At 46.1% G+C, this 20,605-nt stretch overlaps 1 protein-coding gene and 1 long non-coding RNA gene across 13 annotated transcripts in view; one reads left to right on the forward strand and one right to left on the reverse strand.

The window, feature by feature from the left end:
• The window catches only part of MYZAP (myocardial zonula adherens protein), a 132,230-nt gene that overhangs the window by 48,117 nt on the left and 63,508 nt on the right, over positions 1 to 20,605 (reverse strand). For 7 of the 8 annotated variants that reach the window (XR_004485794.2, XM_033437008.2, XM_033437009.2 and 4 more), the window contains 6 exons: positions 19,356 to 19,469; positions 15,519 to 15,671; positions 11,723 to 11,848; positions 10,615 to 10,743; positions 6,178 to 6,257; positions 4,380 to 4,485 (listed from right to left, as the gene is read on the reverse strand). Coding sequence is in view for 7 of the 8 variants with exons in the window: in XM_033437008.2 (XP_033292899.2) it covers positions 4,380 to 4,485; positions 6,178 to 6,257; positions 10,615 to 10,743; positions 11,723 to 11,848; positions 15,519 to 15,671; positions 19,356 to 19,469 (708 nt within the window). In the remaining variant the exon portion in view is untranslated. Of the gene's footprint in view, positions 1 to 251; positions 408 to 4,379; positions 4,486 to 6,177; positions 6,258 to 10,614; positions 10,744 to 11,722; positions 11,849 to 15,518; positions 15,672 to 19,355; positions 19,470 to 20,605 lie in introns of those variants that run through there. The other variant, XM_033437011.2, reaches the window with a different exon arrangement.
• Positions 291 to 19,478, forward strand: LOC105748232 (uncharacterized). 5 transcript variants are annotated; one of them, XR_004485795.2, is made up of 5 exons: positions 291 to 430; positions 816 to 1,034; positions 1,217 to 3,744; positions 15,582 to 15,651; positions 16,515 to 19,478. It is a non-coding gene; the product is annotated as an uncharacterized LOC105748232 (long non-coding RNA). The 5 variants fall into 5 exon arrangements; XR_004485796.2 differs by lacking the exon at positions 16,515 to 19,478 and adding an exon at positions 16,260 to 16,490; XR_004485798.2 differs by lacking the exons at positions 15,582 to 15,651; positions 16,515 to 19,478 and having other exon boundaries at positions 1,217 to 1,321; positions 1,694 to 1,747; positions 3,000 to 3,469.

Here is a 20,605-nt window from a genome sequence, read left to right on the forward strand (position 1 = left end):
TCCAAGACCAGCCTCCACCTGGCACTTTCTAAATTATTTTTTAGTACTATTCTTCATCACAGTTCCCTCTTTGATGTCTAGGAACCCACGTTTCTAGAAATACTCTATGGATCTTTGAGTTCTCTTGACTCTGCAGTGTCAGGCTGTAGAAGTTGAAGTTACAGAATGTGGGTGTTTCCACAAATAACAGCCCTACGTGGCCACATTTCCTTTTCAATGTCATGTCCTTCGTGTCTTGTTCATCAGCTCATCACACACACACGCCACCTCTTCCAGCAGAGAGAGTACAAGTGTTCTTCGAACCACGAACGATAAAAGGAACTGCTTCCGACCCAGAGCAAGCTACCATTGTGTCATCTTCCAAAGAGCCAGAGACTAAATCTGGAGAAGAGCTCGTGGGACATGATCTGGAAACAGTTCAATTGAGCAGGTTAGCGTGGTGGGCTCGGTGCCACAGCTCCTTTCCCCTTCCCCCATGTGGCTAATTATCAGTGATGGAGATCACTCTGAATCCTCTAAACACAGGGTATTGGGCAAACATGTGCTTTCGCATTGTACATTTCAGCACACCACACGAGACTTTTAAAATAAATTGTGCGCTAACAAATGGCCAATCCATTTAAAAGGGAAGATTCTTGGGATGGAGAGAATTTAAATTTTTAAAATTGCTTTCCTCCAGATAATTTTCCCCTGGGCAGAAAGCTGCTTTGATTGGCGGGGCACCGGGCCTTGATGAGAGCAGGTAAAGAGGTGTCAACGTCCTGTTGACTGAAGATGTTTAAAGATGTGTCACGTGTTCACTGCTCTGGCTGCAGGTTCCGCCCAGCCTTGTGCTCCTCCCTGATCTCCTGGTTCCTTTAACGGCAAGCTAAAGAACTCAGCGGGATTCCAGACGGCTTGTCAACAGAAGAACGAAGCCCAAGGGCAAGGACGACTGGAACTCAGCTAACACCAGATGATAAGATCCATGAGGGCAGGACCACATCTGCCCCGCTCCCCACTGGGTACCCAGCCCCACCACAGAGAAAATGCCGGTGGGTAACTGGTAAATGGATGGATGAGTGAGTTTCCTCATGAATGCTATTTTTTTCAGTCCCTCTGTATTTTCTGGCAAACCCTTGAAAGTCTAAAAGGGGCATATTTGGGCTTGTGTGTGTGTGTGTGTGTGTGTGTGTGTGTGTGTTGTGTTTGTGTGTGTGTGTGTGTTTTCTTTCAGATCCAGAACCAGTCAGAAGAACTAGTGATGGGAGGGAGATGACCAATCCCTGTCTAACACCACAAAAGGAGACTTAATTTGGTACAAAGATCTAGCCAAGTGGGGGTATGTGCTCCCACACTTCACGCAGGACGCTTTGTATCTTTTCTCAATGAACCTGACCCCATAAGATACATAATCCTTCATTTCAAAAGGGCCCATCCTGCCCCCTTCTTACATGCACAAATCCCTACTGAAATATACTGTCCCACACAATGAAAAGTCATTATTGAGCTAAGGACTGCAACACCTACGCTGGTTAGTTTTTATTCAATATATCATCATCGTTATTATTATTATTAGAAATTACACTCCACTGAGGTGGAAGTAAATATGCTGCTTAATGTTTAAGGATTCCAAGAACCTCAGTAATAATACCTGGATGTTTTGAGCTAAAAAAAGAAGCCCATCATTTTAATAAACTAACTTCATTCACAGACACTGTGATTCAGATGACAGCAACAATGGATGGGAACTAGCTTCCTACCCCTGGTGAGTGTGAAGCCATCACAGGGACAAGCCTTCAGACTTAATGTGAGGGAAGGAAAACTGTCCCTAACATTGGTGACACGTAAAGGTTGCCTTTATTTCCAGGTCAAATTTGTCTCAATATCTGGGTGGCTGGAGTTCACAAACAGAAAGACACTTCTCAAGTCAGAGTTCAAGATGCCACACATGACTAATTCAGCTGTCTGGATTTTTCAAACTTTGGTCCAAATGACTTGAACCAATTTAATATGTCTTTGCTGCTTTCACTCATTATGCAAAGCAATGAAAAGGCTGAGATCCTAACAACAGGCACAGCCTAGTAAGCAATAGAGAATTCTTTATATAAAGAGCTTCTATCCCGACTTCTCTCCTCATAAAATGCACCCGTGATTAAAGGCTACATACACTTCCCAGGACAGCCAATACTAGAAATGTTTCCTTTATGTTGAACAGAAAGCTGAAATTTGCCACCCAGTGGCTCCAGCCTGGCTTTGCACTGCAACACAAACAAAAATATATTCCATCTTCTCCATGACCGTTTTTTAAGATGTGAATTCACCTCTCACATCTCCCCTTTTGCCCATGTCTTGCCTGAGTGCTTCAACCACTCCCTGGATTACTGTAGTTCTCAACTCCTTTCCAGCCTGATCCTGAACATCTCAATGTGCTCATTTGTCCCTCTTCCATGGTTCTAACTTTTAAAAAAAGTATTCACATAAATGGCTACAGCAATTGAAATTTTAAACCATCCTTTTGTTGTATGAGTTAATACAGTGTACTGGACAAATACATTAATCCTTACCACCTGATTTAAGTAGTTGTTAGTTTAAATTTAGAATTAAAGCTCTCTTCCTCTGTCTCTATCTAACTGTTGAAACTCAGCTGGCCCCTAGGTGGTGCTCATTCTGACGGCGCCATCCTAAATTTCAGCCTGTCATTTCATGCCCATGGCTGGGTCTTTCAGACCACATCGTCAGCACTTAGAGAAGCTCTATTTAGGAGATATTAAATCACAGGTAGTAAAGCAAGGCATGGACAGTGATCTTTATATGCTTCCCTATTTTCATATATAAATATTCCCCTACTTTCAAATTGGTATGTCTATTAGAGTCCGGAAGTCACTTAGAAAACAGAATTCTAAACTACTTGAAAATGTCTTTTAAAAAAGACCCATCATTAAACGCTTACAGATGATAACTCAATCAGAAGCCAAGGCATATGAGGTTTTGTTCACTGGTTCTCTAATATTCGACAGGGAAACAACTCAGACAGCACCCTGCAGTGAGGCAGGAGAAATGGAGTGCACCACAGCCAAGGAGCGCCACGGGGAAATGAGGGACAGCCTTGCCCCAGACTTCATGTGTGTGAAGTTCAGAAGCAGAAAAGCTATGATCTAACAGCCATGGTTCCAGAGATGCTAAATGTGACAAAGCAATGCTTTTCCTTGGGAAACACACTCCTGACAACTACCCAATGCTGATATACGGCAAGACCTACCCATCCCTGTTGCTGGCACTGTTCCTGCCTGGCAGTGCCAAGGAACTGTGAAAGTGCATGCGGGGTTTCCTCATCTGAGCCTTTGTTCCCCATTCTCTTATTCTACTGAGCCCTGAGACCGACACACGGGCCAATCACACTGTGTTACTGGGTTTCTCGTTTGGGAGCAGATTTTATCTAATGTGTACGTTTATCCTACACACAATAAAAAAAAAAGGTGTCCCTGCCCATCCTCACAATTGCCTGACCTTAACTCCACTCATAGCGCCAACATTATAAATTTTTTTTCCAGTTTTTCCACTGCCAACCAAATGTTTAATTAAATTGAAACCTTTTCTTTGCAAGTTAGAGAATTAGTCCCTAGGGAATACTTATCACCTTGTTCGTACCAACTGTTCTTATTTCCATCGATTTTTTAATCAAGCAAGAAAAATACACTAATATGTGATGAGCTGTACACAGCATGGACTTTCTCCTATGCAGCATCACCATGAGAGAGACAGGTACAGTGACACAAGTTAAAAGAAACTCTTTTCCTCTTAGAGAAACATAAAAGTTCAACTTACCTGTTTTTTCATTTAGAAAAACAGGATAATAAACTATGTCCAGCATACAGTAAGCCTAAAACTTGCTTTCACGTTACATAGACAGCTAAGGAGAAAAAGGACAGTAGAAAAGAGAAAAAACGAAGAAGAAGGGACAGACAGGGAAAGGGAATGACAGAGACACACCAGACGTGGAGAAAGGACAAGAGCAGAAGCAGGGGACAGGCAGGCAGGTCCCGGGGTGCAGAGGCCTGAGCTGAAGTGAACTGTTCTTGTCACACCCTTTGGTCCCTGAGCTGCAGGCACCCATAAAGGTACTGCTGTCCTGTGTAGGTGAGTGAGCTTATGAACCGCACCTTCCAGCTTTCTTAACTGTAACCCTTTCATCTGGGGACGGCCCTCTTTTAGAGGGACCATCACCAGTCCACACGGGACATATGAGGACCTTCTCCTCTGGGCCAAGATGGCAGTGGCCTGAGCTAGTTCACTGTGAGCCACAGAAGATGGAGCTGAGAGTCGTATCTGGCTCTAGGGCTGAAGTGTTCCCACCACAGGAAGCAATCCCGGGCCCAAGCCCTTTGACAGGGGCTTACCTCCTCAACCATCTGCTTGACTTTCTTCTGCTGGCAATGCACCATGTCATCTAGGTGTCGGATCCGCTCCCGGAGGCTGGCCGATGCCTCCTCCAGCCGCTGATACCTAACACAAACAGAAGAAAGAGCAAGTGAATCCTCAAGCAAAGCAACAAGGGCAGCACCCAGAGTCACCGCTTGAAGGGAATATTGCCCAGAACAAGATGCACTCTTCCTGCTTTGTGTGTATCCTAGTTTATTCACTACCAATCGACCACCCCACTGTAGAAGGAAGATAGGACCATTTTTCAAGTTCCCACTTGCAAGTTTTATCCTGTATAAGGACAGTTACTACACTTCCCAGGGGCTGAGAGAGAATTTTTTTGCACCACTTACAGATATGAGAGGCTTTTTCTTTTTGGGTTAATACAGCATTGGAACATCCAGTAATTACCACGATTAGGAAAACAGAGGAGGAGAAGAATCTAGCAACACAACAAAATATCTGAAATCAAGTGGCAGAGTCCTGGAAAGTCAGGAATTACAGTTGTTCCATACATCATTTATTTTGAGAAAATGGGAAAGATGCTGCAAGACCCTCTCTCCATCAAAACAGAGCAGACCACCTCATAAAACATTTCATACTTTAAAAAAAAAAAAAAAGCACAAATTATCCTCAGACTTTACTTGGTTCAAATAAACCAAAGGAACCAGCAGATGGACTCTACAGTCCTTTGGGGCCCCTGGACTGGAGCATGGACGAAGAGTCTGGTGGTCTGCTTACCACTTCCCATCTCTGCCAGGTTCCTCCTCAGCACTATGTTAAAGACTAGGGAAGATCCCTATAACTCTGCAAACTCTGAAGTTGCACAAGAGGAAGGAGAACAGGTATCTTTTCAGCACATACTATGTGGCAGGCAGTACACCCAGCAGTTCCCTCGCAATAATACCCCAATGAGATGGGCACTCTTCACATCATTACAACTCTCCCCACTTGAAAAAAGAATTCCCATTTTACAGAGAAGCAAAGAATCTCAGGGTTGTTAAGTAACTTGCTCAAATGCTCAAAGCATCCCAACCTTGTTTTCCTTCACTAGAGGGCCGTGCGTGGCCTCGCTGCCTTCTGGTTTCCAGAAGAGGCCGTGGACTGCTCCCGCATTTCCCATGCAGGGCTTTATACACTCATAGCCAGAGGACAAGGCAAGGTTTCATTGAGGAATGTTTGGAAACAAAGACATTGTAAAATTAAGTTTCCATGGCAACGGTATTAGTCACTCTTGAGTTTTCTCAACAACAAGGTGCATCCTGTGGAGCTCAAGGTTATGGAGAACATTTATAGACTGAACTCTGGTACTTGTGACAGGCTTTGACGTGTTCCACTGCACTAACACCCAGCCCTGGGTTGTAAGATGTGGCTGGAAGCTCCACGTTGGAAGCTCCCAGTCCAATGTTTTGCATGTATCAGTCTGCAATGGGTGATGACCAAACGAATGACAATGCAAGGACCAAGCGAGCCCACAAAAACACAGCATGTCCACCATCTAAATCCATTACAAGATAAAGGGCAGGGCTTCCCTGGTGGCGCAGTGGTTGGGGGTCCGCCTGCCGATGCGGGGGACACGGGTTCGTGCCCTGGTCCGGGAGGATCCCGCGTGCCGCGGAGCGGCTGGGCCCGTGGGCCGTGGCCGCTGGGCCTGCGCGTCCGAAGCCTGTGCTCCGCAGCGGGAGGGGCCGCAGCAGTGAGAGGCCTGCATACCGCAAAAAATAAAAATTTAAAAAAATTTAAAAAAATAAAAAGATAAAGGGCATTACATCTTACCTTTCTTTGTCAGAATTGGTAATTTCCGTTGACATTTCTGTTTCATGCTCCAGGAGCTGGAGTTGAAGTTGATGGCGTTCCTAAAACAGACAGACACTAATATTTAATCTATGGATCCCAAGTTGGCTGGAGAATGTACAGCAAGCAACTCCAGCACTCGTGAATTCAAGTCTATGTGACACCCATGGGTTTTATACACCCACTTGCCAGGGTCCAAACAAAGCTCAAAATGTCAAATTTACTGGTGTGTATTTACAGATGAATATCCTGGATAAAGCCATTCGAGATTTTTTTTTTTTTTTTTTTTTTTTTTTGCAGTACGCGGGCCTCTCACTGTTGTGGCCTCTCCCGTTGCAGAGCACAGGCTCCGGACGCGCAGGCCCAGCGGCCACGGCTCACGGGCCCAGCCGCTCCACAGTATGTGGGATCTTCCTGGACCGGGGCACGAACCCGTGTCCCCTGCATCGGCAAGCGGACTCTCAACCACTGCGCCACCAGGGAAGCCCCAAGATTTATTTATTTATTTTTTAAAGCATTTCGTCAGCCCAGGCTCAGATGTCTTGTGAAAATTTATGGTTCTAAATAATGTTAATCAATACTCTAAATCAGTGGCCTGTGATACTACAAATATCTTGGGATTATTTTCTGAATCATCAAGAGGGTCTGGAATGCTGTAATATCCTATAAGTTAACTGGGATGGTGTGTACACGGGTGTGTTCACTTGTAAAACTACATTGTGAAAATCAGAGTAACAGTCCCCCAACGGTGTCCACATCCTAATCTCTGAAATTTGTGAATATGTTGCCTTACATGGATAAAGGAACTTTGCAGCCGTGATTAAGTTAATGGTCTTGAAAATGGGGAGGTTATCCTGGATTATCTAGTTGGGCTCGTATTAGAAGGAAGAAGTAGGGTTAGAGTCAGAAACAGACAAAGACTAGGAGATGCTACAATGCTGGCTTTGAAGCTGGAGGATGGGGCCATGAGCCAAGGAATATAGTCAGTCTCTAGAAGGTAACAAAGGCTAGGAAATGGATTCTCCTCTAGAGCTCCCAAAAGGAAGCCAGCCCTGCCAACCCCTTGATTTTAGGACTTCTGACCTCCAGAACTAAAAACGATACATCTATGATGCTTTAGGCCTCTAACTGTGGTAAACTGTTACAGTTTCAATAGGAAACCAATTCATGTATCAAGCTGTGCACTTAAGATTTGTACACTTTGCTGTGTGTGTGTGTGTGTGTGTGTATAAATTTAGAAGTTTACCTAAAATAAGTAATATAAGGGACTTCCCTGGTGGTCCAGAGGTTAAGAATCCGCCTTCCAATGCATGGGATGCAGGTTCGATCCCTGGTCGGAGAACTAAAATCCCACATGCTGCGGGGCAACTAAGCCCGCGTGCTCTACTGCCCATGTGCCACAACTAGAGAGAAGCCGGCGCCCCGCAACAAAAGATCCCGCACGCTGCAATGAATATCCCACGTGCCGCAACTAAGACCCAACGCAGCCAAACAAACAAATATTTTTTTTAAAAAGTAATATAAAATCTGGACACATTTCTTTGAACAAAGTGGAAAATATTAATAAAAATGTAGTGCCCACCACAACCAAAATTGCCCTAGAAATGTTACAGATGAGAGTATAACAAATTTCCTTACAATGAAGTTTATCAAATTCTGCTCATTAATTGGGAGGAGACTATTCTACTTCAGGTCCTTCTCTAAGTATGGCCGTGCCTCATCTTTAACCTCAGAAGTTCTCCCCAACAAGCTCTGGCCACTTATACACATTCCAAACGTCTTTTCCACCAAATATTCAAAGCAGATCCTTGAAACTGTAGCCCCCTCAACTTCTGAAGCTGTAAGCAGTGGCAGACCGAGGGTAGACCAGAGCTGGGGAGCAGTACACCACGGGAGGAAGGGTGTGTTATCATCGATGTCCTTAGACTAATGAAGGAAGACCGACTTTTCAGTGGGGTTTTATTACTGCTTTCAAATCTCTACAGCGAATGCACATTCTTACTGTCCCCACGGGTTCTGCCACTGGCTGGAAGTTTACATTAGCCCTGAAATAATGATGACTCTTTAACAAGCGAGCTTTCCCTCAGACTCCCCAGAAAGCTGTCTTAAAGTAGGGCAAGGCCTAACTTACAGCATACTTTAAAATTCGATTTTTTTCTAAATTGAGGTACAACAAATCTTGAGTATTGCACAATCAATACATTTGTATACACATTACCTGGTGAAACCACCACTGAGATCAAGGCATAGAATATTATCTATTCTGCAGAAGGGTCTCTGATAGAACACACTCCTTACAAGACTTCCACCGATCAGGAAAAAAAGGTGTTTGGGACGCAATGCTGAGAACGGTAAACTAAGGGATACAGCACAGAAGCCATTCAAAAGGACATGGTTTGTCCTCAAGAAAAATCCAAAAATAGGTGAGAACAAGAATACAAACTCTGTGGGCATGCTGTTCACATCCTGTGTGACAGAGATTTGGCACAGTTCCTGCTGTCCCAGATTTATCCCTGAAGGGGGAAAAACAGTAAATGGGTAATCTAATCTTAGCTAAATAAAGCAAGCCTTTCGCTAGCTTAAATGGGAAAGATTAAGAGGAAGGACAATAGATTTTCAATCACTAAAGAAAAAGCCAAGAGGATGTGGGGAACATTTTGTGTCACACAAACGCTGGCAGGGACGGCCGGCCTTACCAACACCAGCCTGGCCCCCAGCCATATGGCCCTCACCCGGGCTGCACGTGCACATCAGTGGGAAAAAGCTAGGAACTTTCAGAATCGCAGGGGTATAAAGACACTCAGCTATAGAACAGGTCCAGCTGAAAAAGAAGCTGACACCAGGGGCAGACCTTTATGCAAGTAACAACATAAAAATCAGAGCCACACATTTGTGAGCCCCGACTTTATATATGCCAGGCACCGCGCTGAGCACTTGGCACGGATTTTTCTCGTGTACTCCTCACAGAAGGCCTAAGAATAAGAATGACTATCGTCAGCATTTTACAGAAGAGGAAACTGAATTTGGAAAAGTCAAGTAACTGCCCACAATGAGAAAGAGAGGCAAGACTCAAACCCTAGGTCTGTCTGATCCTAAAACCCATATTCTTAACCAGCACACGGACAGTCTGTCTGTACATCTCCCCGTGCTGCCCGCTCACCTGGCTTCTGCTTGCTGCAGGACAATCTGTCACCCAGGGGGAGTGTGTGCTTTAACCAGCACCACCTGCTGTTGTCGGAGAGTGGGGATGTGGGAGATAGCTCCCCCACGTTCTAGAAAATGCCCTCGTTGCCCAATCATTATGACTGCCACCTCCAGCCAAGGCTGACGTTAGCCCTAACTATGCCACTTACCCGCTCTTCAATACCACATGGGATTCTGCTTTCCCAGAGGGTGGAGGCGAAATTGTAATTGACTCTCTATTTGCCCAAGTCCCTCCCCAAAAAAGATGTTACCCACAACAGGAGCCCCCCACCAGCCCCGAAGCTCCCCAGTATTGCATTTAAGGCTGTTCCCAAGCTGGTTACGCCTCCCTTAACAGGGGACGGTGGAGGGAATCGTGCCGCAGACACCACGGGTCGGCCCTCTTCTCAGAATCACCCGGGAGCCCAGCTGTTGACCCTGCTCACACTGTCACTCCCCCTCCCGCCATCGTCAGCCTGGGATTCTCAGCATCCAGCGTGAGTTACGGGATGCTGATGGGTGAGGTCTCGGCCGGTCAGGGCTGTTCTGCAAACCCATGCCACGAGAGAGCCACTTTCCAGGAAGCAGCCACAGTCCTAGCCTTCAACTACCCCCCTCCCCCAGCAGCAAGCCGTCACCTGCTAAAGGTCACCCGCCCCTTCTCTCTCTTTTTTCTCTTTCCTCTCTCCCACCCCTCCTTCCCGTTTCTCTACTTCCTGCCTAATTTCCAGGCTCCCTCTTCCCTTTCTCTAGACTGGCTCATTATCTGGGCAGAGCTCCTGCCTTCTGCAGGCCTCCCCCACAAACCCACAGAGAAAGGCAGTGTCCCCCGCTCCGACACAGAGTGTCAGAGAAAAGCCAACCCGTCAGACCCAGGCAGGGCTTGGGGCGTCGCTGTAACGTCGAAATAGGGCTCGCCTGCTCAACAAGTAATCTAAGTTCATGCTTGGGGCCCCAGCAAAGCAGGGCTGCTAAAATATTAGTTTCTGTAAATAATTTTGTACGTAATGTTTTTTGAAGCATCAAAATTTTCACCGTGGGAAAAAATTAGAACTTTGTGGGACTTCCTTATACTTTCTTCTACAGTTTTCTCTTTGGTTTTTTCAACTCACAAATTGCAGGGATGAGAGGGATCAAGTGGTGAGGGCTTCTCACACTTTGGGGCAGGCCTGCAGGGGAACTGCTGCACCGCAAGGGAGGCTGGGTGAGGGGGCCCCGGGCCCCAAGCTGTGTTACCTTCTCCATGCGCTCAATCAGCCTGTCCAGCTCCCCGATCCTCTGGTCCTTCTCCTCTAGGCTGATCTCTGCCACTTGCATCTTTTTATTGGCTTCTTCAATGGCTTTCAGAAAACTATTGGTTTCTTCCTGCAAAAGAAACGCACTCTCCTCAGCAGAGCGTGGAGGAGCCCCCAATCAGGGTCCGAACAGCTCAGGCCTGGCTAAATCATCATGTCTCTTTAAAAGCATGACCTGGGGGCCTAGAAGTGTCTCACAGATCATGAACTCAAATTCCATGATTCTGGTTCTCACCCGTGAATAAAGACACATTGCATGGATTTTTAATGGGCCTACTTATTTTTTCTCCTTTTTTTCCCCTTGACTCTTTATGTCTAAAAACAGCCTACAAATGTTATTTATCCCCTGACTAGGTGCTCAGAGTGTCACACAACCTAAACGGAATTAGGGCTGGATCTGGAATTGAATGCAGAATGCCCAGATCTTTCTCCCATATTGCAAACCACCAACTCAGTCAATCAGTCAGCACATGTATTAAGCCTGTGAGGACACAAGATGAGGCAGAATGGAGTCCCTGCCTTCAAGGAATTTATGCTCTTTTAGAGAAGCCAAGATGTGAGATATACAGCTCAGCTCCAATAACAGGGACAAGAGAATTCCATGGCAAAGAGCAGAGAAAGTGTGGGTTTCCCAAGGACAGAGGACACTTGCAGGTGTGTGACTGGGAAAGACTTCATTCGTGGAGATGCTGGCATCTTCGGGGCTTTCAGGGAGCGTCGGTAGGATCGAGGACGGGCAAGGAAGAGCAAATGGAGTGAGAAAGGGCGTGGCTGCAGGTAAGCCCAGCATCTGCTCGGATGCTGGCAAACGGTCAGACCAGCTAGAGAAAGTGGTGATTGAGGACTATTCCAAGCAGGGAAGGTGGTGAGTAAAGGAAGGGAGGGAGAAGGGAGAGCAGTGAATCGGCAAATAATAAATTCCTCGACCCGTCACCCACGTTAGAGTCCACTAACTCACCTCTAAGCACAAACCCTACCATGTAAAGCTCACCAACAATAATGCACCCCAAACTCTCTGCTATCCCATCAGCAGGTAGCACATAACACACCAGGAGCGCCTCTCTCTCAGCACTGTGCCTCTGCTGCTCTTCGTGCAGCCTTTCTTCGTACTGGCTGTACAGCTTCCTGGTCATCTCTCTCATCACCTCTGCGTTGGCTTCTTGGGAGGATTCCACCTGCAGAGAGACTCAGTTCAGAGCTACAACTCTGGTGGGCTCAGGGGGAATCCACACCTTTCACTCTGTAGGTATCAAGTGTGGACTCACGGGGGAGTGGACCCATGCCCCAGGGCTCTGCAGGAGACAGAGGCAGCAGGAACTAACGGGGAAAGAGGTAGAAGGAAGAAGGAAAAGGGGTGAGCAGGTGCAGAGAAAATTAAAGTGGCCCCTTACACTAATTTACTTGATATTATCTGGAAAAGGTGCTCCACAGGAGTGAATTTTTCAAAAGGCAGAAACGTACCTCTCTAAGTGTCAACCTTGCCCCCCAAATTTAGCCATTTTTAAACTGAATTCTCTAAAATGTATCATGCTCCACTGTCTTATTTACCTCTTTCTTCAATGACTCTTCCTGTCTAATGTTCTTTTGCTCCCGAAATTTTATTTTATTTTATTTTATTTTGCGGTATGCGGGCCTCTCACTGTTGTGGCCTTTCCCATTGTGGAGCACAGGCTCTGGACGCGCAGGCTCAGCGGCCATGGCTCACGGGCCCAGCTGCTCCGCGGCATGTGGGATCTTCCCGGACCGGGGCACGAACCCGTGTCCCCTGCATCGGCAGGCGGAATCTCAACCACTGCACCACCAGGGAAGCCCTATCATCTTTTATTCTATCAGTTTTAACAAACCTTTTTCTCTAGTTAATATATCCACACTCTGATTGGCCTCAGAAAGATATGCTTTTTAAATTCTTCAGTATTCTACTGTAGGCTGAAAATAAGACCACTACGTTATTAGAGTTGGGTCAGAGTCCTACGAAATTAAAAAGTAAAAAGGTTTGCTATAGGAGGAAGGAGGGAGTTAAAGAGAAAAGAGGAGATTACAGATATTGATGTTCTATTTCTTTGTTTTGTAGATTTAACTTTGAAACCAAGTAAATAATTTATCTGTTATAAATATTAAAATTTAAACGATTATCTACCAAGATCATTCACTGGGACAAGAACAGACCTTTCAACAAATGGTGCTGGGATGATGGGATCTGTCACATACAAAAAAATGAAGTTGGATCCCTAATACACCATATACAAAAATTAACTCCAAATGGATTAAAGGCTTAAATGCGAAAGCCAAAACTATAAAACGCTTAGAAGAAAACCATAAGGCAAATCTTTGTGACCTTTGATTAAAATTAGATATGACACCAAAAGCATAACGGATGAAAAAGAGATAAATAAGACTTCATCAATATTCAATATTAAAAACTCCTGTGCTTCAAAAGATAGCATCAAGAAATTGAAAAGATAACACCCAGAGTGGGGGGAAATGTTTGTAAATTATTGATCTAATAACTTGTATCTGGAATATATGAAGAATTTTTACAACTCAATAATAAAATATAAATAACCCAATTTTAAAATGGGCAAAGGATCTGACAGACACTCCAGAGAAGATATCCAAATGACCAACAAGCACAAGAAATGATGCTCAACATCATTAGTTATCAGGGAAATGCAAAACTACAATGAGCTTCACACCTACGAGGAGGACTATAATCAATAAGAGAGAGTAACCAGTGTTGGCAAGGATGGGGAGAAACTGGAATCCTCTTACGTGGCCGGTAGGAATGTAAAATGGTGCAGGCCACGCACTCTGTGTTACCTTTCATATTGTTTGACTTTTCTCCCCAGGTGCATACATTACTTTAAAACATTTTTTAAGTCAGGAAAGCAGGAAGGCCTTTGAAGAGAAGCTGCCCGCATGGAGTTGAAGCCGTCCCATTAGCTGCACTGGCCCATCAGGCTCTAGCAAACACTGAAGCTCATATAAGAAATCTGGACTCATCCTTTCCATACCTTTGTGCTTTTCCAAATGTTGTGTTTGGAAACATTCCCATCTGGTTTGGGGGACCTTAGCTGGGGGCTCCTGGGGGCTTGCACAGGAGATGAGAAAAAGTAGGGGCGTGGGCAAGCAGGCTTCTGTTGGGAGTGGCTGGTGTTTCCTTTCTTCCCTGGCCCTGCCCCCACCTGTGAACTTCAGGCCACTGATTTTATGCCTCTGAAGGTTTGTTTGCGTCCCTTCCTTCCAGCTTACTGCTTGTTTAAGAGAGCTGAGTTAGCTGGGTAGGTGACCTCTGGATAAGTAAGGTGTACTACAACCCGGCTAGGCTACGTGATGTTTACTCCAAAGACTGGACAAAAGTCTCTCTTGACGCCCTCTCAATCTCCCCTCTCATCTCTAGGCAAGTTTTGGTACCAAGAAAGCACAAAACGGGAAATCCCGAAGAGAGATTATCATTAGCTGAAAGAGACCCAGCGTGCCCTGCACTCCATCTCCACTTCTAGAAGGGGCTCTGTCCCTCACGTCCTGTTTACGCTGCATCCAGGTCACAAGAAATACTCTGAGTCCTGTCACTTTTGTAATTTGGGGGGTGTGGGGTTGGGTAAAGCAAAGCATTAGTCTCTGCAACAGGCAATTGCGGACTGGATTTAGAGGTTTGGTCTCCCTGACACCACAGCACCTCTGGAACAGACATGGATGAAGAGCACAGGTGCAGAGAGTAGATACTCAGTACGTATTTGTGGAATGAATGACTGCACAGAGATCCTACATTGAGGAAAAGACTCCAGTCATTTCAGAATTTTTCAGCAACAAACGCCTTTTTTTCCCAAGTACCTCTTACGCAGAAATACAATATATGAAAAAGTAGAAGAGCCTCCCTGTTTGAAGTGAAAGCAAAAAGGAGCTGATCGACTGGGTAGCTCTCTGGTCCCTCCCCCTTCCCAGGTGGTGGTGTTTGGCCAAGTGGGTGGTGACGGCACAGCCTGTGGGGCGGCCATCACAGAGGCTACACAGTGTGGTGGCCTGTACTCCCCATCAGCTGTCCCTGAGGCAGCCCATAGGTGGGGGACCACGTGGCCCAGTTTGTTCCCCTAACTAAATTCTTAATAGCACCTCCTCTCACTCCTGAACATACTCTGGTTTGAGCAATAAATCACATGGGACACTACCCATAACACGCTCTCCCCTAGAATAGCCTAAGGCTGTGTTGAACACAATCGGAAAAGCACAGGCTTAAATAAAAACAAATTCATTCGGGAAATAATTTGTTGCGTGACTTCTGTGGGCCATTCGTGGGTCGGTTCCTGGAAGTTTCAAAGCTGGAAGGAGCACTAACATCTCCAGGGCCTTAGAAGCTGAGCTGAGAAATAAGAACGACCTGGGGTGCAGGAGGGACACTGCTCAGAGTCCTTGGTCACCCACCCATTTTCTTCCTAGCGGACCTTTAGCTCTTCATTGTCAAACCAGACAATGAGGCCTTGGAACCTCAGAGAGAATCTAAACAGTGAAGCTTCTGAAGTCCCGGACCTGTGGGCAGCCCAAGTGTCCTCTCAGTACATAAGAGCAGTGCCACGATGAGGTCTCAGTAGCCCTTGAGGCCACTGGGACCAAGGCAGGAGAGCCCAATAGGGGTATATACAGGGTACCCCCAATCTGCACTGGCAGCTGTGAACACAGAAACCCCCTCAGTCCCTTCAAGTCAAATCCTGTGGGGTTGGCCACAAAAAGGGTGGGGAAGCCCAACAGAGAAGAGAAGAGAGAAAGGGAAATGGGAGAGTTGGCGATGGGAGAAGAGAGAAAAGAAGAAGAGAGAAAGGTTAGCAGGAAAGCTACATTCCTGTACTTTACCTTCATTTTCAGCAGCTGGTTTTCAACCTGTGCTACCTCTAACTGCCTCTGCTTTTCCCGCAGCTTGTCCATGGAGGCTTCATATGTCTGCTGCAGATTTCTGATTTGAGCCTTAATGTTGCTATTCTCCAAGGTAACATCCACAAGGGTTTTCTGTCAGGATGAAAATAAAAACCAGATCTAGCGGTGTGAGGAAACACGGCCAGAGTCATACACCGGGACATCCCTTTGTCATTAACGGCTGAGGGAGACATCGGCCCACAGGAGCTGCAAGCCTGGGACCCTGGTGTTAGAGCGCCCTGGTGGTCAGGAGGGCTGCCGCCCTGTACCTGGGTGGGCCAGCCAGCTTTCCCCCGTAACATGCCATGGCTGCTGCTAACACCGCTTGCCACTGCTTAGGATGGATGGAAATGGATTAAAACACTTTTCCAAGGAAAAATGTTCGTAATACGTCATTTCACGTGGAAAAAAGTTGGGTTTGAAAACAGTAGGTACAGAAGAATCCCATTCTGAAAAAAATAATGCATGAGCATCTGTCCAAATGTATTCAAGCCTAGGAAAAAAAAAAAAACTAGAAGGAGTCACCAAAATCCAAATAATGATTTTCACTATGGGATAGGATTATAGATGGTATTAATTTTCTTCTTCGTATCTTCTATATTTTCCATATTCCCAAACTGAAATCAGAAAACAAAATACGTGTTTTATAAAATGGAGATATTCCCCTTTTTTCTTAAACAGGTTGTTTACTTCTGTACTTCTAGACGAGCTGCCAGGACAGTGACAACAGGGCTGAGGATCCTGTAATGCCTGCAAATGCTTCACCTCCCTCGCTCAGGCAGAGAAGGGTGGTGATGAAGGGAGGGGTGGGCAGGGAGCCGAGTCTGTGACTCCCACAAGTGCCTGCCAAGTGTCAGAAGCCTGTTGCTTATTGCTCCAGGCTGCCCACTGGAGCAGGAATGCTTAAATTAATATCGTTGCTATTTCATGCTTCAGGTCACTTGCTTAACTCTCCTGACAGAGAAATGGCTTCCACAAACCCAGAATTTCTACCAACGGACACAGGTTTATGGGTACCTTCTACCACCTCCTGAAGTCACCTACAACTTTATATTAGAAGATCTGGAAACTCTGGTGTTGAACACACGTCCTAATACCTGTGTCCTCTTTGTAGATGACCAGTCTCTGAAGCTCCTCCACCCCTTAGCCCCCACTTTGGAGAATAAGCCTCATGCCTAAACCTATTCAAATCAGTAGAAAGGATTTTCAATGGTGGTAAATAGATATTAAAGAAAATACAGAAGCCTTTTGAAAGTTGGAATCACAGAGCATTGGAGATGCAAGGAGCCTTAGAAACCATCTGGCCAACAACCCTCTCTCCAAGTCCCACTGGCTTTACAGAGACCGGTCTTGTGCTCAGAACCTATATCTGGACCAAGAGACCACGGCTGTAGCCCTGGACTAGCTACACACTTTGTTCAAGTCATTTCTGTTGGCCTCCGTTTGTTTATCCATAAAACAAGGGGGTTGGAGATCATCTCAATAGTGCCTTCCAGCTTTGACATTCTATAAAATCAAACCAAGGATCTGGTCTCGTCAATAATAATGAAAATGGGGTAGACTAGACAATGGAAGAAATAAGAAGGCAACTATTTTCAGACTCAGTTGAGTTTCCTGGCCATGAGATGATGTGTTTCTTTCCTCTGCTCCTCCCTCTTCCCCAGCCTCCACCCCCCTCTTGTTTTGTTTTTTTTAAACAACAGTTTTTAATCTTTTCATTATAAGGCTCCTCTGTCTACCCTGGAATAAGAGACTAGACTGTAACTAGAAATTAGTCAGGGTCCCTGGGTTAGGGGGGACCCTGTTCTAACAGTTGACCTCTGAAGTAAATGCCTGGCGTGTCAGTGGTGTGGACAAAAATGCTGCCTGCCATTCCAGTCAACAATGACTGTTGCCCACCAGTCACTGTTGCCCACAAGTCATCAGCCACCGCAGCCCCCACAACAGTGTGCCCTGAGGGGGATTCAAGATGGAAAAAAGCAGGATACTAGCCCTAGATAGTTAAGATGCAAACCAAAGAAATAATTTCAATGAGCCCAGACTCTTACATCTTCTTATACATAGAAAAGCACTAAAAACATTAACTGAAGATGTCTGGTTTTTTTGTGATGAACAGTCATCTTCTGATGTTTGGCTACATTTCTTTTAAGCGAAACTCCTATCTATCCTGGTTCCTCCCTCACCCCTTTGGAGCAGTTCATCAGAGCTGTCCGAGAGGCTGATTCCCAGGCTATAGGACTCAGTAAGGTCCCCGAATAAAACAGAACTCTGAACTTTTAGGTTGTATGGGGTTTTTTTTTAATCAACAGTGGGGTGGCAAATCAGAGGTATGATGGGGAAGAAAACCCAGATACCAACCAGATCTGAACTCAGGTGAGATACAGCATTTCCTGGTTGGACGGTAGTGAGATGTCTGAGAGGGAAGGAAAGGGAGGCTGGGTGAGCCCCCTTGATAGCAGGAGGAAGGGAAAATAAAGGCTCCTGAATAAACCAGACCCAAAGTAGGGCTTGGCCTGAGGCCAGGGGAAAGCTGCCAGGTACTATGGGAGAGCCAGGAAAAGGGTGGGACTCAGAGGCCCCACCAGAAATGGGCCTCCCAGACAAATCCAAACACGGGGCCCACCCAGGCCCACTGCGTGACCGTGGCCTAGCTTTGCTGTTGGCACTACTGCCCGAACAGCTGTTAGTAGAGAATACTAGATCCTAAGGGAAGTGGATAATCCCAACATGAAAATTTGTTTGCTTATCTAGCGAATTATTTATAGAGAACCAGAAAGGATGTGAAATAGCTTGTGTGAACTTTCAAGAGGAAGGTAAAGAGATAAGAGTCAAATCAAGTTGGAAGGGGACAGACATTATTATTTGCACGTTTGGAAACTAAAGCTAAGGGAAGCTGCTTCTGGTGAATATAATGCTTTACTCTGAACATTTTCAAGTTAATTTGCATGTTACGCGGTCGGGGGCGGGGGTCAGTCGGAAGATTAAAAATGGGCAGCATATGAGGGGTTAACTCCTAGCAAATGAAACTAATCAAGAGAAAAACCCCCTTGACGTGTGGTGACCACACACATTTGCACAAATGTGGGATCCTGACTCTTTTGGCTTCCCTGCCTGGTACTATGAGATATTCTTTGGAAGGCACATGATTTCTTTCAAAGCAAAATAATTTCTAGGGACTTCCCTGGCGGTCCAGTGGTTAATACTCCGTGCTTCCAACGCAGGGGGTGCAGGTTCGATCCCTGACTGGGGAACTAAGATCCCACATGCCTCGCGGCCAAACAATAGTAACAGTAATAATTTCTAAATTAGGAAAAAGTACCTAACAGCCTCTGGGAGTTACTTGTCATGAATGAACACAGATTTCCTTTGCTTAAGTCTGGCTTTCCTGTGGTTGGTGGAACTTCTCGTAACACTGGGGCTTAAGGGAGTGGGCTGATGTGCTGTTTTAGGCACTGACACTTAGAACCACTTGGGTGTCTAGTGGAACAAGTGACATCTCTAGCACTGAACTCAGTATCTAACCCCCCGTTTTAATAAGCGCAAAAACAACTGCAACTCCAAGGTTGAGAGTCTCAGCTTGGAAGCATTTCCATCGGCTTCCTTCCTTCACCGTCTCCCTGGCCTGGCCTCTACTGTGGCTGTGTGTAGAGGATTGCAAATCATGAGCTGAAGACATTCTGTGACTTACTTTTCTACAAAGACACAGGGCCCACCCTTGGCTAAGCTCTCCTGCACTGGAACAGAGGAGACCCAGGCGAATCGGGAGCGGATGAATACCTGCAGGCCGATGGAGTCCGACACCAAAGCCGAGTTCATCGTATTAAAACTGTCCAGGGCTGACGACTGGGTTTGGATGTAATTCTGCTGATAATCCTGCTGAGCCTGTGAAACCTGGACAGATTGAGGAGACAGTTATACACAACCAGTGCACACACACTCATGACAACCTTCAGTTACGCACAACCCATGCACACACTCATGACAACCTTCAGCTACACACAACCCATGCACACACACGCATGACAACCTTCAGTTACGCACAACCCATGCACACACACTCAAGACAACCTTCAGTTAGGCTGGAACATTCCCCTGATGGTAGCCACATCTGGGTCAGTGATATTTCAAGTACAGCTTTAAATTAAAAAGTCATCAGCTGCATGACCCAGAGAGTAGAAAGACAAGACTGCTTTTCCTTCGGATAATATTCACACATTCCCCCACAGGGCTTCACTTAGTCCTCGCAACACTTTGCGGCAGCCAGAACATTCTCTTTCATAGGGAGGAAACAGGATCAGAGAAGTTAAGGGATTTGTATGCAAATAGCTAGGAAGTGTAACAGCTACTTTTAGAACCTAGAATGCAGTTGAACACCTTCTTGTGCCATCTTGCCCTTTTTTTTTTTTAAATTTATTTGTTTGTTTTTGGCTGCGTTGGGTTTTCGTTGCTGCGCGCGGGCTTGCTCTAGTTGCGGCGAGTGGGGGCCACTCTTTGTTGCGGTGCGCGGGCGTCTCATTGCAGTGGCTTCTCTTGTTGCAGAGCACGGGCTCTAGGCACGCGGGCTTCAGTAGTTGTGGCACACAGGCTTAGTTGGTCCGCGGCATGTGGGATCTTCCCGGACCAGGGCTCGAACCCGTGTCGCCTGCAATGGCAGGCGTATTCTCAACCACTGCACCACCAGGCAAGTCCCATCTTGCTTCTACTCACCATGGAAGGAATATACTTTGGGCTCAACCAGTTCTCAAGAGTTGTTTTGTGGCTGCTGCAGTTGTTGTGCTGTCTTTGTTGGACGTGTATTTAACACGTTTGAGAGAGATTCAACAGAGGCCAGTCTTAAACTAGGCCTTAAAGAAGGGCTGGATATAGAAAGGCCGGGAGAGGACTTCCCTGGCAGTCCAGTGGTTGGGACTCCACTCTCTCACTGCCGAGGGCCCAGGTTCAATCCCTGGTCGGGGAACTAAGATCCCGCGAGCCTCGTAGTGCAGCCAGAAAAAGAAAGGCTGGGAGGCAGTAGAACCAGGGGTAAG

Source organism: Orcinus orca, chromosome 2, assembly GCF_937001465.1.
Source record: "Orcinus orca chromosome 2, mOrcOrc1.1, whole genome shotgun sequence".
In the NCBI taxonomy this organism is placed as follows: Eukaryota; Metazoa; Chordata; class Mammalia; order Artiodactyla; family Delphinidae; genus Orcinus; species Orcinus orca.